General features: G+C 30.9%; 1 protein-coding gene across 1 annotated transcript in view; it reads right to left on the bottom strand.

Moving 5' to 3' along the window:
• LOC145332227 (protein phosphatase 1H-like) overlaps window positions 1-10,478 on the bottom strand; it is a 69,362-nt gene extending 58,884 nt beyond the window's left edge. The window contains exons 1-4 of the mRNA XM_080177184.1: window positions 10,428-10,478; window positions 9,055-9,125; window positions 8,131-8,157; window positions 7,059-7,190 (exon numbers count right to left, since the gene is read on the bottom strand). Coding sequence (XP_080033310.1) covers window positions 7,059-7,190; window positions 8,131-8,157; window positions 9,055-9,112 — 217 coding nt within the window. The 5' untranslated portion in view covers window positions 9,113-9,125; window positions 10,428-10,478. The remainder of the gene's footprint in view (window positions 1-7,058; window positions 7,191-8,130; window positions 8,158-9,054; window positions 9,126-10,427) is intronic.
• Between the last annotated feature and the right edge of the window lie 7,654 nt (window positions 10,479-18,132).

Genomic DNA, 18,132 nt, shown 5'->3' on the forward strand with positions numbered 1-18,132 from the left:
GAGATATTTAGCTTAAGACAAAATAATCTTAAACTAACATACTAATAGAATATTATTAATAATTTATAGTTTGCTGAATTAAATACAAACATTGATTTATTAATGTTACTATGGAAAATAAACATTTTTACAAAGGTTTCAGGACAAACGCAGGAGTGACAAACGTCGGAGTGGACAGACAAAGAGTGTCTAAAATATTAAGTTGATTAGGTATTTCTTTACAAGTTAGGTTAAATTAAGCTTTTATTATACAAAAATGTCCACATTAGGTATTTAAAAAAAAACCTAAAAGATGGTTAAAAATAGGTTAGGTCAGGTTAATTGTTCATTCCGACGTTTGTCACTCCTGCGTTTGTCCCAGGACCTTTCCAAATACACGAACAATGTCTATCTTCCTGCAGAACAGATATTTTTCTACATTGTTTAATGAGTTTTTACCACGCCTAGAAATATTGGACTTACTCAGACCAACGATGTACTAAAAGTATTAGACCTATAGACTGTAGAATTCCAGGTTTTGTTTTAAAGTAACAATTTGATTATCAAAGTAGCAAATAAGAAGAGATTTTTTGGGGTATTTCTTGTGATAAAAAAGACAAAGTGATAATTTGCATTTTTTTGTCATAGACTTTTATCTTTATTAGCAAAGAAATTAATCACAACTATATCAAACTGACAGACGGGCATCAAGGTTTTTTATATAGTAGATTAATTTTGATCAATAAAATTTACAAAAAATGATAGAGTAGATTTGCTACTGAAAGTACAATAGAGTAAATTCTTATTAAGCGATAGCCAATAAAACAAGGACAACTAAAGGAGTAAACTAAATCACTTATTTTTTTGCCTCTTTTCTAGCCCTATTGTTTACATTGAAAGATCATATTAGAGTTAACAATGATCTAATGTAACTCTATTATTTGAATTGTGTAAGAGTATACTAAAGTATAGAAAATGATTGATGGTCCTTACTGCAGATATGCTACAAAATGGTACGAATTCATATTAAAATATTATCTTCCAACGCCGTTTAGATAAAAAAGGTTTTAAATGTTAACCTTATGTGAGGTGTTAAGGGTTTAATATTTGTCATTGTGTTGGGCTTGCTCAGCTCTTACTAATTCTAACCTAACCTTAAATAAGCATATGTCTTAATATTTTATCAAAAAAAGAGTAATTTTTTGCGTATTTTCTGTAATGTTGAATAAAAACTGCCACCCAACTTTATGTAAAATACACGAAAAAATGACCTTTTGTTAAAAGATATTTGCCTTTCTTTTTCCCTTTTTGTTGCTCATCTACAATGTTATTGTTAAAATATCCAAGAATAATCAAGGTAAATCAAAATACAAAGTTTTACATCCCAAATCAACCCTCAAACTTTTGTTAGTACAAAAAGCAAGCTGGTACTACACAAAAATAACACAACCAGTACATTACTCCATGCTCTATGTATTTACTTTTAAAAGCACAGCTTTTCTACGATTATCAGCTATAAGTTTATACGTCAGTATATCAATATGCCAGAGACAATTAAATGTTTAAAACTAGAGCTTTTTGAGATTTAACAATTTCTAGTTGTTAGGGTAAACGGCATAGTATTACAATTTTTATTTATTTGTGCAGCCTAGAAACTCAAGTATTTAAAATATGAAGGCCTGTACGTCTATTTGAAGTAATGCTTTTTGACTTAATGAAACTTTATCATTTTAAATTATTTATTAGGCTTTAAATGTCATAAAATAAGGAGTGCAGCTAATCTGCAACTTGATCTCAATTAATAAAAGAAAACTAAGCTTTGCCTGAAATGTTTAAAAACTTTTTAAAAGTTTTTATTTAATTAAACATGAAGAAATTGCAAAATTGGAAAGAGTGTTTCTTGTCAATTTTGAAAACTAGCTACGCACCTCATGCTTATAATTATAAAACATTATGTACATCTTACTGCTTTTTCTTGGTTAAAAACGGGAGAGGAAACAATTAAAACAAATTGGAAACGGAAATCGATGTTTTCGCTTTTCTTTACCCCCCCCCCCCGGGCCCACCTCCCTCCCAGCTACCATTCCTATAATTTTCGTATGAAATATGGGACGTGGGAATAAACAAGTATGTTATTTAATATTTCCTCCCCGAAAAAGCCCTGACAGACAACCATAATTTATCTAGCAGTATGGCTTTTGAAACTGATCAATATCCGCTGGATTTGAACCGGTTCTGGGCTGTGCTGAAAAACTATCGTATCGTATTATAGACAACTATTACACGAATTATAAAATGAAAATAATAAAATTGATTTGTTGGTCTAGGCATTTGGCCCCTCGGGTCAAACAAAACTGGAATTAATCCTATAATTTGCAGAATACTGTCTATAATACTATGATGAGAATTTATATGCAAAATTTTTTAATTAATTAATTTTTCTTTAACTTTCTACATTACTCGAAAATATAATGAATCTTAGTTACTTGTAAGGGATCTTACGTGACAAGTAAACATATACTTAAACTTCAATGAAATATGATAAAAAATGGTTGCGAATTAAAAAATAAAAAAAAGATTTTAATCAGAAAATGCAAATTAACATATTCATACCGTTTTACCTAAACCATTTAAAAAGTCAATAGAAGCTGTCTAATATGAATGTGGATTGGTACTTTTCAATAAATTTCAATAAATCTATAAATGGTAAATAGCGAAGTGTTCTTTTAATTTATACTTTTGGCTGGAGTGTTTTGCAACTAAAATATATTTTGATATATTTATTGGATCTTTTACTGCATTGGCCAGTAAGCATAATAAATAAACACACAAACCCAGGGAGGAGAGAGGGGAAAATGGGCTGTTTATTACACTAGTCCCCAAAAGTCAAATAACAACTTTTTATGGTTCCAGGACAAACGCAGGAGTCCCAAAGTCGGAGTGGACAAACGCAGGAGTGTTAAAATATTAATTTTATTAAGTATTTCTATGCTGATTAGGTTAGGTTAGGATATGAATGAACAAATAAGCGCCCCGCAGATAAGATGGTCTAAAATTGGTTAGGTTAGGTTAAGTGTCCACTCCGACGTTTGGGACTCCTGCGTTTGTCGTAGGACCTTTTATGTTATTCGTTGGCTTAACAACCTTGGGGACTAGTACTGAATTTTAATTAGTTGGATCATTAAGTTGAGTGCCTAGACCCTGAACATTTAATTGTTATCTACAAAAGAGGTAATTTTGTGTATTATAATTGGGGGTTGTATGTAAATCAATCATCGGCCATTGTCTTATCCCTTTAGATCTCTGTTACAAACCATAAAATAGAATAAGGTTGATAATTTCCATTTGAAGCGCAGAAAAAAAGGATCATGGAAAGAAAACGAAGTAGCGGTTTCGTTGTATTTTCACATTAGCTTTTGATAGGTTATTTTAGGTTAGGTTAGGTAAATGCTATTGATTGCCTCGTAGGTTTAGGATATTGGCCCCGCAGGGTTAAAAATAGGAAAAAAGCTACTGTAAAAATACAACGAAACGCACTATTTCGTTTTCTTTCCATGATTCAAAAAAATAATCATAATCATGTCTGACGAAAGCATGAGTTTACATTATAATCTACCAGTTTTTTCGCACCTAGGGTAGGGGGGACAGGAGAGGGGGTGGAGAAGGTCAGAAAATAGCTTAAAACCGCCCCAAGATGTTAATAAACCTTACCTAAATGTCCAATTGTATAGAAGTTTCGATGATAATATATATACACAAAACCATAAATTATATAATTCTAAGATTTTTGCTTATAACGTAATATTTGGTAAGGTTTATTGTTTATCTTACTACCTATAAATATAAAAATCAGAAACACAAATATTAGAGAGAAAAAGATTCATTAATTCGTGATATAAAATCATTTTATTTTATGATGTTTACTAAAGATGCATAATTCAAGATCATTTTTTTCTCAATCTTCTTTATTGCAAAAATTTTACGTGTGTTAGAGAGAAACTCTAATTTATACATTAAATTCAAGTATGACAATATCCATAAAAGTAAAGCTTTAAAATCAGAAGGAAGAACTAGAGATGCTTATAATACCCTGTTGTCCCAGGAATCATTAATTAAGAAATTAGAAGAATAGGATAATTATCATACAAAAAGTTGAATCAAAAAGTTAAAAATCAGCATGTTTTAAATTGACTTATGGACATTCTCGTAACGGATATAGAGTTGCTACGCTTAATAGTTCCTAAGTGTGATATGAATCATCATACAAAGTTTTAAATCGATATGGCAATTCTAGCAGTCTTAATTGATGAAAAGAGCTATCCGTTATGAATGGACAGACGGACAGATCGACCCTAATTCTAGAAAAGCTTCGCTTTTAAGAACATCAACTCATATTTAGAAAAAATTGGACATAAGAAAAGAAATTTAGATAAAATTAATAATCATGTTGATATTCCAGTACATTTTAAAAAAAACATAATTTTTACACTTTGATTTATATCCCATAAATTTTAGAATTTTAAATCTTAAATAAAATTTTCTTTAATTTGCAATTAAAAGAACCAATAACTGTGAAATTGCAAACCAAGAGGAGACTCCATTACTTGATGATAAAAGAAGAATAAGCAGGAATATAAAATGATAAGACAATGGCTGATCAATTGACGTACATTCCCAATGATGATAAACAAAATTACCCCTTCTGTAGATTAAAATTAGTAGTTGAAACGATTGAACACTGAACTTATTGAATCAACCAATCAAAATTTACTAAAGCCTCCAAAGTTGTTAAGCCAACGAATAAGGAAACGTTATTATAAAACTTTGGAGACTAGTGTTATAAACAGCCCATTGTCCCCTCTCTCTTGAACAATAAGATATAAAATCTTATAAACTAAAAAAGCTAGTTTTGATTGTGTATTTATCTGGGTGTCAAGACTTGTAAACGGTTAGATAGATAAGATCATTTTTATGGATTTTCTAATCTATTAAAATATATAAATATCTTTCACACAACTAAAGACTTCTTTAGGAAGAAAGAAGAAAGCGAGAAGAAACAAAGATAGGTAGATACTTGAAAGATAGATAGATATATACGTTTATACTGTTAATATATCAACATAGGACTTTATTCTTTAAGTAATTATCAGAATAACGTGATATGAAAAATTGGAAAAGGTATATTTGAAGAAATAAATTATAGAGAAAGAAAGAAAACGAGATGGGGAGGGAGAGAGAGAGATGGAAAAAAAGAAAAGAAAGAATGAACAGGAAAGAAAGAGAATAGTAGATCTGCAACTTTATTTTCAAGAATTTAGAAAATTATTGGTGCACAATTTATACAGGATTTGCACTCTTCAACAAAGTTCAATCCTTAAAAGTCTCGTTTCCATTTATCGTGTTTTAAAAGGTTTAAATGTATGCATTTAGGTATTTGACCCAGATTAAATCTTACAAGATTAATTAGCATAAGCCTAAATTTGTAAGCCTAATATTTTGAAACCTTGAATCTAAAAATATTTTTGGTAAAGTTGAAAAGGATTTAAGGATCAGACTCTAAATGCACATTTACTTGGTCCAAAGGTTCTGAAGCTGTAGCTATAGCTGGGAACCTTTTTGTTTCCAATTCAAATTGAAATAGGTCACAAAATAATTCACTCCAAGATTTATTGTATATTTACTTATCAACTATTTGCAATAACTATTTATTTTTTCATTTTTTTTCAATTGAGTGTGAATTTTTTTCTTTCTCTAAAAATCAGTGCCCTATTGCTGTTCGTTTTAAGTTAAAAAAAGACAAAATGGTTGCTTATAAAAGAATATACACCAGCCAAGAAGATATAACTTACTATCTAACCCAGATTTGGCTAATGTATTGTATACAAATTTTGGAATTTTTATGGAGACAATTAACTTTTATATGTAGCTAATATTAATTTTAGAGTAAAGTAATAAAGGAGACAGCGTAAAGTGGCACCAAAAATAGACGTCATACGATAAAATAACCAATCAGAGGCAAGTTTAAATTTTATCATTGGTCCATTACAGTGTACACTTGCATCTCATTGGTCAAGTTTATTGTATGACGTCATTTTTTTGGTGTAACTTTACGCTTTCTCGTAAGAAAGTAATACAACAGCTCAAAACAACATTAAATGTTTAAATTTTTTTTACATTCGAGAAAAGAGTAGCCCAGCTCATGAAAGAGCGTGAAGGCAATAAAAGCTTCCCCCTTACATACAACTAGCCCCCCCCCCCCCTACATACTTAACATCTATCCTTACACAATGTTATGTTATATATAATATATTTCTCAATAATTCAATACAAACTGTTGTAAAGGTTAATAAATTTAGCAGTATTAACAGCCATAAATTTGTTCAAGAGATTTCGGATCAAAATTTATATTGTTATACCACTTAATTCTACATATAAACACTTTTTAGGGCACATTAGGCAGCGCCCTTAGCATCAGAGATGTATGGAAAATAGATTAAAATCATACCAAGACTTCAATAGAAAAATAAGATACCTTTAAATAATCATGGGATCTATGTAAAGCTTCAAGGAAATGATGAATTTAAACGGTTCATTGGTTAGCGAGATTTTAATCTACGAACAAAAAGACTTTACTACCTAATGTAGCAGAATAATTTTTTTCTACCATTTTTTTAGTTTTAGAAAAGTGAATATATAGGATGTAATCATTGAAGTCTAGAAGGATGATAAATACTCTATTATATTAGAGTACATGCATTTCAGGCTTACATGCTTTTTGTAAAGTCTAGAAGATCTAGAAGGACTTGCAATTGCTAATTATTTAAACTAGTAGGATATACAACTACTCTAACACATTAGAGCAAAAACTCACTTTAAACTAACTTTAATTCTAAAAGGACTCTGAATTACTCTACTGTATTAGAATATACATACTCTAGTCTAACCTGCAAATCCTGGAAGGTCTAGTAGGATACACAACTACTCTAACATATTAGAGTAAACACACTTTAAACTAACCTGCTTCTGCTGATATTTGAAGTCTAGAAGGAATCTTAACTACTCTCTTATATCAGACTAACCTGCAGATCCTGGAAGGCTGGAGGGTCTAGTAGGACACACAACCACTCTATTGGCATTGGAAGAAATGAGCTGAACTGCATGTGGAGACAGGGATCCAAGGATGGAAGGTCTACTGTACTCATATTGTAATTCTTTAAATAAATAACAAAAAATTATAGATATATCAAACAGGGCTCGGCATCCGACCATAATCCGCCTTTAAGCCTCAGGGAAAACGACCTTCATCAATTTTAAAATATCTGGAAGTCTAAACCTTATTAAAATATGACAATCCCTCTTTTCAAAAAGAGCCAAACCGGTTTAAATTTAAGGTTTAGTGGCGGCTGCCGAGCCCTGGTTATAAGTTTCATTTATGCAGTTTTAATATTTTCATAAGACTGAATTAAGGCCAAAATCGTGTTTTATGAATTGAATCATTCTACAAATCATAATAAAAGTTAGTATGCTATTTTAAAAAGGGATGAGATGTTTTTTTTTATTTTGTCGTAGCTTCTTCGTCTTTAAGAACATAGCAAGTCCATAACAAAAATTTAAAACTTTAAGTACATCTACATATATATGTAAATAGAGGGTTTATAAACAAATTTTAAAAATCTAAAAGAAAATTATAAAGTGTACTTTTTAGTTTTGAAACGGTAAAGAGTAAAATCTTCTATACCGAAAAAGGAACACTATAGTCTGTCTGTTTGTAGCGAAGGATCTCGCTAACCGCTGAACCGATCGGGTTCTCCTTAACAGGGTAGCTTCTCATAAGTCCCGGGAAGGTTTATAACTATTTTCTTGGGGGGTGGGACTCTCCCAATCCCCCCAATTTTTTTTTAAAACTAAAATTAAAATAGTGGGGTCGACTTCCGACCCTAAAAAAAAAATTCCCCCCCCCCAAAGAAATTTTTAAAAAAATTTTCTTTGAAATCTAAAATACAAAAAATTGGTTTGATCAAACCTCTTGGGGCAAAGCCCCTATAGGCTAGAGGCGATGCCGCTAGTTTGAAAAATAGGATGTGAAACTTGGGGGATGCAAAATGCGTGATTTTAATAAAAAAAAATAACTAATTGATACTGTACCTTTACCTGATGATGATCCATATCCCTCGATCACTAGAATAATTATTCATCTTATATTAGAATGTATGCTTAATTTCTGTTGATTTATATTACAACTAGCGGATACGCCCCTAGCATCTTAGGGCTCTGTAATCTAAAGAGCATAGTGGAACTAGAAAAATAATCACAGGACCTATGTTAAGATTACCTAATATAGAGAATCCACTCGGATCAGTGGTTATGCTTATACATGATTGGTGATTCTGCTTTATCTAAAGTTCTTTAAAATAATGAAAAACTGTTCTATGTTTATAAGTCTATTGTGTTCATATCTCTCCTCTTTCAATGTTTTTTTTCAGTGTTTTTTCAATATTTTGTTTAATGTTTTTCAAAGTTTTCAAAAACATTGAGATAAAAATCTTCGAACTTAAACATATTGAAAAAAATCATCCAATAAAAACATCTAATAATGTTAACTTAAACTTTGTGGTGCTTCGTGTAAAAATGTTCTATGTTTATAAGTCTATTGTCTTCATATCTCTCCTCCTTGACAAAATATTTGATTTTCCTAGTATATAAGCCACTTCAGATATTTTCATATTGGACTCTTATTACACTTTAAGAGAGTGTGCCAACTATATTTCAAACCGATTCTTTTTATAAAAGCAATGTTTTAATTTGTTACAAAAGTAAAATGTTTGCGGACAGAAGGGGTGTGTAGGGGGATGAATCTACCCCCACTGTAAAGGGGGTTGTTTAACAAATGATCATTAAAATTTTGCCTAAATTTCTACTATAAAGTAGCATTAATATGTCACCTATGATTCTCTTGATATTGCCATAAAGATATTATGAAAACTATTTTTTTTGTTCGATTTTGAGTTAGTTTATATTGTCATCCTTGTTATCACAAGAATAAGAGCATTAACATTTTGATATAAGATGAAATTCCTAGATTAGATTTTGATGCTTTTCTTTTGACTAATTTCTTTACTGTTCCGGGCAACATTGTCGTGGGACACCTGGCATATGTACATTAGGATATATAAGTTGGAAGGAATTTTAATGTTAGAGGGAGATTTGAAATCTGCATCAAATTTTAAGGATTTTTTTTATAAAGTTCGTTTTTTGTATAATAATTTATCTAAAAGCGGAAATACAATTTAAGTTCATAAATTTTGACCAATAGGATAGGTGGACTGGAAACTACCTGCGCTTTAATTGGTTGAATGATGTGGATGTCAAAATTAATTAACTTAAATTGTATTTCCGCTTTTAGATAAAGAATTTTAAAAAAACGAATTTTATAAAAAATCCATAAAATTTGATGCAGATTTCAAATTTCCTTCTAACATTAAAATTCTTTCCAACTTATATATCTTAATGTACATTTGATTAAATTAATTTAAAATAAACATCTCAATTGATAAAATGGGTTCTAGGACAAACGCAGGAGTGAAAAACGTAATATTCTAACATAACCTATGTGAAACCATCTCTTATTTTTTAAAAATGCCTAACCCTTGCGGGGTTCTTATTTGTATAATCACATCTTAATCTAACCTAATCTGTATGAAAATACTTGATTAACTTGATATTCTAGACCTTTCAACTTATGCCCATTCCTACGTTTGTCACTCCTGCGTTAGTCTTGAAACCATAAATAGTAATGTAAACGATTTATAGACAATATTATTACTTATAAACTATGAAAATCTTAAATATCTAAATTTTAAAAAAGCAATCATTGTATGAAATAAGATATTTATTCAAGTTTAGTGCTTGTTAATTCAATAATATTTGCAGCCATTGTCTCTGGAAGACTTTAAGAATTTAGAGTTTTCTTTTAAAGGTAAAAATCCATCGATTCATTCTTTATCGAGATCGAGGCGAAAAAATTAGCATAGGTTAATGTTTGAAATATCTATATTTATAAAAGGTTGCTTTTTATGCATATTTTTTTTATTGTAACCTTACAAATAAAATATTATTTGTGATTTGTATTTTCCTTATTTGAATAAATGTTTACATGATCTATCAAACGTTTTGTTAAAATCAAACTGTACAAAAATATCATTTTATATATTTTTCTTCATATTTTCCATTTTTTTGTTATTAAGGCCTTTGATTATCAAAAAGATTATATTTTTAACTTAATTATAACTATTCACTTCGTCCCTAGAATATAGGGAATATAGGGAAAAAACAGCCTAAATCAACCAAAATACTATTTCTTGAAAAGCAGAGCTCGGACGTGAAATGATGTTTTCGAATTCTTTTTCTGTTTTCTAAGCTGATTTATTAATTTTTAAAAAATTACTTACCCTTTTTTCTTTTAGTATTTAAACTATTGTTTATCACTTTTCATAACTGAAACACAAATTAAAAATTAAAGCTAAAGTTAAGATATTATAACCATGCTATCAATTCATTTACATTTTTAGAAACTTTAATAACCATAATTAGAGTCTTAGCTTCGAAAATAAGCTGCTAGAAAAATGTATAAAAAATATAGATTTAAAATAACAAAAACCAATCAATAACAAAATTGTAAAATTTAAAAAATAAATCTAATTATTTCACTAATTGACTTTACAAAATTATAATAAAACTGTACATAATTTTGATATGTATATGATTAGGCCCTGGTATATTCTGTACTTGAAGGTGTTCTACTATGTAGAGGAGTGCATAATAATCTAACTCAGCTGAAATATTTTTGCCGCATTTTTAAAGAATATTAATTTTAAACTGGATGTTTTTATAAAGTATGTAAAAAAAAAATTTTTTGTCTTCTGGAGGAAGGGGATATAGGATTGAGGGGACTTTTTAAAAATCTTGATTGGGTGGTTCAAACTAACGGTATCCAAATATTTTTAATACAGAGAAAAGTATCTTGCCGCTGAATGTATATCAATTTATAGTCCATTGTCTTATCCTTTACCATAGCTGAGTTTTTAAACTTTTATTTTGTCATATTAAAAACAACAAACAATAAAATATTATTTAAATGAGATAATGTTTCCGCTTGATTGATTGATTGATTTGCCATTGTTTCTTAGGGTTTGGACCTAAGTAGTCATGGAGTAGGCTGAGACACTTTTGTATAGCCACTAGGGCTATCAAGCTCCACGTTCAAGCACATTATGACTTGACCCGCTATTCATGAGAGCTACTTATTATTACCTCACCCTCGCCGAGTATGGCAGGTGTCCTTAAATTAAGTCACTGTAATGAATGACGCTTACCGCAGAGGAGCTTGGGATAAGGGTAGTACTGATATTATGTACATGACTATTGAGTACCCAAACTTACACAACTCATCATATCATAATCATATCTACCTGAAATTAGATTTTTATCTGTTTGTATAACGGATATTCCATTAATATCAGAAGCTGTCAAGTCCACGGTCCATTTGTCCAGCTGTTTTGGAAATTTTATTAGTCAAAAATATTACCAATTAATTAAATATTAAGTTTTGAACATTTAAATGATATTTTATATTGTATATTTAAACTGACATACTATGGTCATCAAATATCCTAATATATAAAATGTTACGGTATTTTGGTGAAACTTAAGATTTGTATAGCTACAGAACCATTCTATGAAAGCTTCATATGGTCCCGGGAAGGCTATAGACTATTTGATTTTAGTAGATTCTAGTCATTGAATTTTTAAGGGTATTCATTTTTAGATTTTTGTTTTTGGATGGCTTTATGCTATTTTTTATGCCCCTTTCTACCCCTAGATGCTACAGGCACAGTAGCTAGTGTTTTATAAACAAAGAAACATCCATGTTTAGAGAAATTGTAAAACTCCGTCTGATACTATATGATAGAAAGAAAGAAGCCTTGTATATGTACCCTACACTTAAACCATTCCTATACCAAGCATTATAGTTCATAAGCAACACTGTCACATCAAAATACAAGGCTAACCTCAGCAGATATAAAACTGTGATTACTCATAATGTATTAAACCTAGGAACCATGTTATGTTTTAATGTATACAGGTTTAGTCAAGGACAAAATACAAATAATTAAAGATGAATTTGTTCAAAGTAGCGAAATTTTAAAGATAATCTACCTATTTATTATATTACAAAAAAATGACAATTTTATTCATAATTAACAATCTACAATATTACATAGAAGATTAGTAATGTCAATTATTTTTTTTAACATTAAATTCAAGTTTCATATTTCCATTGAAATTGTCTAATTATAAAGTAGCTGCGCTATTGATAGAATATAATTTCCGTCTTACTTGTGTTATTAAAAACATTTGAATATCTACATAGAATAATAAAGAATATGACAACTTCCAAAAGCAACGAAATAAGAACAACACAGCAAAAGAAAGGAAAAGAGGAAAATATTATCTAAACAAACACATTTTCCTCTCGAGCATTACATACAGAGAGACGGGTCAAGTAATTTATATTCTGAATGTTCATTGGTAAAAGAAATATCCACAAAAATTGCTGACGTTTATTTTGAATACTTGCCGAAAAAATTATGTTTCCCCCTAAACTTAGCTGACAGACGGACATTTTAAATTATAGAGAACCGTCGCTACTGAAACAAGGGTGATAATATCAATAAGTAGCGGAGCACAAAATGCAAGGAATGGACATACAGACAAGTGAGTTTTAGAGCAGATATTAGGTTGTCATAACTAAGAAATGAAAGAGAGAGAATATACAAAACTCAAAGAAAATCAAAAAAATCTTTATAAAATAAGGTTTAAATTAAAACATGCCCAGCACGGAAGATTTTAGCTCTCTATTTTCAATAGCAGCCGAGAAAATCAAATTTTCTTCTTAGCGTTACAGACTGACGAACATGAATTAAAAGTTAATTTTAGAGTAGATTTGCTATTATAAAAGGATTTAAAATATAAAAAAGAATAGAATTCAACACAAAGCCTGAATATAATGATTATATAGTTTACTGTTGAAGAAAATAGAATGCTGGTTTTGATAGCTTAATAATATAATATCTGCTTTTCCCAGCATTTAATATGCCTGTTACTCGGCACTATTTTATACCAGGGTGGGAGGGGACAGTGGGCTGTTTATTACACTAGTCATCAGTTTTATAAGGTCGTTTTATTGCACATTGGCTTAACAACTTTAAGGACTTTCATTGAATTTGATTGGTTGGTTCATTAAGTTGAGTGTCCAACCATGAATTGTAATCTACAGAAGTGGTAATTTTGTGTATCATCATTGGGATTGTAGATTAATTTATCGACCATTGGACTATCCCTTTAGATCCCTAATTTTATACCATGATATTCAGTTTTATATTTAAATAAAATAAAATGAAATTTAAAGCGCTAAAATGGTACACTATTATTTTAGAGGAGTTATACAATCCAGAGTTTGAGGGGACATTGGGCTGTTTATTCCACTTGTCCCCAAATTTTTAATAGTTATTTCTTTCATCGTATTATAAACGGCTTTCCGCGGATATAGAATGTACAATTATAAGATTAAAACCAGTTTTTTAACCCCGAGGTGCCGAAGGCACACGCTAAAAAACTGGTTTTAATCTTATTATGTGTACATTTTTATATTTGTAGAAAGCTGGATATAATACGATGATAGACAGAGTTTTTTCGTATGGATGAGAACCGGTTCCTATCCACCGGATTCGAATGAATAAGAGAAAATATTTTTCTTATTCGTTATCTTTAATCACTTTTGGGACTTTCAGTAAATCTTAATTGGTTGGTTCATTAGGTTGAGTGACCAAACGTTTCAACCTTTTTAATATTTTAAGCTGCTCACATGGTACACTACTATTTAAAAAAAGTAATACAATTATGGATTTTTTAGATGCTTTGTATCTGCTTCCCTCTTTTATTGACTGACAGACTCATTCTTACAGAAAAGTTGGATACAAGTGTATAAATTTGGTAAACCCCACCTTTAGTTTTGAATTTAACTTTTTATTTATTCTTTGAATTTTTCAGGAGTGAGAGGACAATTTAAACTAATATTTTATCTCTTTCCCTCTTTATGTAATAATTAATATTTTTATTCATCTTAAATATGATTAATCAAAAATGCAACTACGCATCTATGACCGTTTTCGGTTTTGTTATTGTACACTTTTGAGTGTTTAGTAGCAACAACTACACCTTTTAGCCTAAGGTTACGAACAAGGAGCAGGCATATCCATCCACAGCTGCACAGTTGAATCAATTCGCAGGTAAACACATCAGCAATTCTGAGCTGCATCATTGTTAGAAAAAAATAACAGAATAGTTATTTCTCGCATCGTATTATAAACGGCTTTCCGCGGATATAGAATGTACAATTATAAGATTAAAACTAGTTTTTTAGCCCCGAGGTGCCGAAGGCACCGGCTAAAAAAACTGGTTTTAATCTTATGATTGTACATTTTTATATTCGTAGAAAGCTGGATATAATTCGGTGCTAGACATAGTTTTTTCGTATGGATGAGAACCGTTTCCTATCCACCGGATTTAAATGAATACGAAAAAAAAAATTAACATATCTAAATAATTTTGCCACTAAAATATCTTTTTTTAGCAACCTATGAAAGCCTTCTATCATATACAAATAAATGAGGTTATTAGGGAGGTTATTTTTGGATAATTAGGATTAATATGTACTGTGAATTTTTTCGAAATATCAGAACAGTGCAAATATTATATTTTTAGTAGATCTCTTGAAGACGAAAAGTACACATTATATATTTCATATCACACAAGATAAATGACAAAATTTCCTCTATGGCTTCGAAACCGATTAATATCCAGTGGAGAAGAACTGGTTCTCAGCCACATTAAAAATCATGTATCGTATCGTATTATATACATTTTTCTACGAATATAAACATGTACAGTCATAATATTAAAAACAATTTTGTAAACCCGTGCCTTCGGCATATCTTATAATTGTACATTTTAATATCCACGGAAAGCTGTTTATTACACGACGCAATTATAATTATCATAAAAGAGATAGATAGTAAGGTTAGGTGAAGAAGATATATGACCTTGCAGGGTTAGTTCCATGCGGGGTTAGTTGCCCTAAGACCTTTCCTTCCAAATGCAATAAATTATTGATTGGAAATAATATGAAAATAGGCATGCAAAAATATCTGTATGCAATTTCATCTAATGTAACTGTTCCAGTTACTATACATCTCATATGACCTTATAGTTATTTCATGTTAGAGTAGAGAAACCTGATCATAGAAATATGATATAAAAAAAGTTTGACTTAAAGAAGATTTTCTTGTGATAAATAGATCTCTGGGGACGTTTTTTGTCTGCTAGCAAAATGCTTTCTGCTCTTTTGTAGCGACTTGGCTGTGTTGATATATTCGACGCTATTTGCTGATATTTAAAGACCCAGTTGGTAGTCGGCACTTGGTCTACGGGATGGGGACATACAGTTATTTAACACCTTTCCATTACTTTAATGCTTAACGTATTAAAATTTGTTACTGATAAGGCCTATGGTTCTAAAAATAAAAACTTTCAAATCAATTTTGTCTGGGATCTAAAGGGATAAGACAAAGGCCGATAGATTGATATACATCTCCAATTATGACACACTAAATTGCCTTTTCTGTAAATCAAAATTAGTGGTTAAAACGTTTGAACACCCAGCTTATTAAACCAACCAATTAAAATTCAGTAAAAATCCTTAAAGTTGTTAAGTAATAAAGGAGAAAACGTTATTATAAAACTTTGGTGACTAGTGTAATAAACAGCCCACTGTCCCCTCCCACCCTGATCTATCATAATCTAAAGCATGTCAGGATTCTTAACTCCAACACGACCCAAACCTGAGGATCTCTTATGTGTGTGTGTGTGTGTGTATATGACAGGAGGTAGTATTTATTGCAGCTAATTCTTTTCCATTCTTCTTCACACTTACACTATCCATCTATACCAATATTTTCTCTTTGTTTTTCCTTAACCCTTAACAGTCGGGCCCCTTGCCGCACCTTAATCAGTCGGGGGGGGGGGGGGGGCGTTCAACGCCCCCCCATATTATCTCAGTTCCTATTAGAGCTAAATTTTTTTTGTATAAGTCCCCTGTGTTCTGATGAATTTCCGACCTTAAGAAAGTCAAAGTCAATTTTCGCTTCCTTCACCCTTTTATTTAACAACCTTTGTTTTTAGGTCCTTTTTTACTTAAAAATTTCAAACGGCTGTAATTTTCTTATTTTTGAAGCTAGAAGAACAATTTTTTTGCAGAAAATGTTTATCTTTATGTAAATTTTATATTTGAAATGTCAAAATATAAATTTCAGCGGCCGCAGCTGTACTTGGCAGCTGCCAGCCGCCGCAGTCGGCGGTCGGCGGGAAAACGGCGGTGGATCTTTATGAAATTTTAATACGTTAAGTAGACATGTAAGAAAAGCTTAAGTTTAAAATTTGAAGTCTCTAAGTCAAAAATTGAGGCCACAGGAGCCTTTTAAAGATTTCTGGAGACCTGGAGGATCAGGACCTGCAGGATCATACCTGGAACCTCAAATTGACTTGAACACCTGTATTTCATATAAGGATGTACTACTAGAGGATATTTTAGTATTTTGGCAAGATAAAATACTTTGTTTAAGTCAAAAAAATATTTTTGTTCTTTACCTGGATGACCCTGCCAGGTTTGCTGGCATCCTGTGCCCGCCAGGATGGAGATATTAAAAAAATTCCAACTCTCAGTTATGTGTCATACCCAAACTTAAAAAGTCACGCAGTTTGGGCTCCCCCCCCCGACCGTTAAGGGTTAATATCCAGTAATGGTTCAAAACCGGTTCTTAGCCGTACTGAAAAACCACGTATCGTATCGTATTATAGAAGTTTTTCTAAGAATAATCAAATACAAATCATAAAATTTTGTTAGCTCGGGCCTTCGACCCCTTGTAACTATCAAAACTAGAATTAGATTAGTCTCATAATTTTAATCTTACTATTTGCAGAAAGCTGTTTATAATACGATGTGATAAATAATAAATTATTTAAAGTGATTAGGGTGTTTATTCAATCATCAATAATACAAAGTAGTACGATGTCTGTCTGTCTGTCTGTCTGTCTGTCTGTCTGTCTGTCTGTCTGTCTGTCTGTCCGTCCGTCCGTCCGTCCGTCCGTCCGTCCGTCCGTCCGTCTGAAGCTTAAGATCTCGGTAACCACTGAACCGATCGGATTCTACTCTTGAGGGTATATACCTATTGGTCCTGTGGTGGTTTTAAGCTATTTTCTTGGGGGGTGGGACACCCCTAACCCCCCAAAAAACAAAAAAATCCCCCCCCTTATTTTTTATTTTGCTCTGCTACAGGCTGCCGCAGGCTGCCCTTTTTATTATCTTATTTTTTTTTTGCTCTGGTACAGGCTGCCGCAGGCTGCCCTTTTTATCATTTTTTATTCCAGCATTTATTTTGAATGAAAGAATAGCAACATTCTCTCACTAAAAACAATAAATATTAATTTTTTTATCACCTCTAGGGGCGAAGCCGCTAGTATAATAAAAAGTAAAAAATTTGCCTTAAAATGTAGATAAGCTTCGCTTTTTAAAAATCTACAATCTACATTATAAATAGTATGAAAACAAATTCCCTTATTTAATATTTCAATGTACTTTGCATACTTTTAGTTTCCATTCATATTTTCATTTTTGATAGACTTTGCATGATATTTCAGTTTGCTCATATTTCATTTTTTTAGCATAGCTTCTCTAGAATCTTCATATCATTATAAAATTATAAATTTACAAAAAGGAGATTTTTCATCAATTTTTCAAAAATAATTAAACTATAATAAAAATGACCCTTAAATTATGGTTTTAAAAACAGAATGTTTGGATCTATTCTGTAACCCTGAATAGGTTTTCTAAATCATACCTAACCTATTTTCAGGAAAGGTCAAGGAGGGTTTGTAAAGGAGGTAACCACTTTGAAAATTTTAAGATTTTCAAAAAAAGAAAAATAGTTTTCGGTTGTTGGGCTTTCGAAAACTTACTGCCTATTTTTTTTTAGGCTG

This window comes from Acartia tonsa, chromosome 1 (assembly GCF_053477335.1).
Source record: "Acartia tonsa isolate MP-2025a chromosome 1, ASM5347733v1, whole genome shotgun sequence".
Taxonomy (NCBI): domain Eukaryota; kingdom Metazoa; phylum Arthropoda; class Copepoda; order Calanoida; family Acartiidae; genus Acartia; species Acartia tonsa.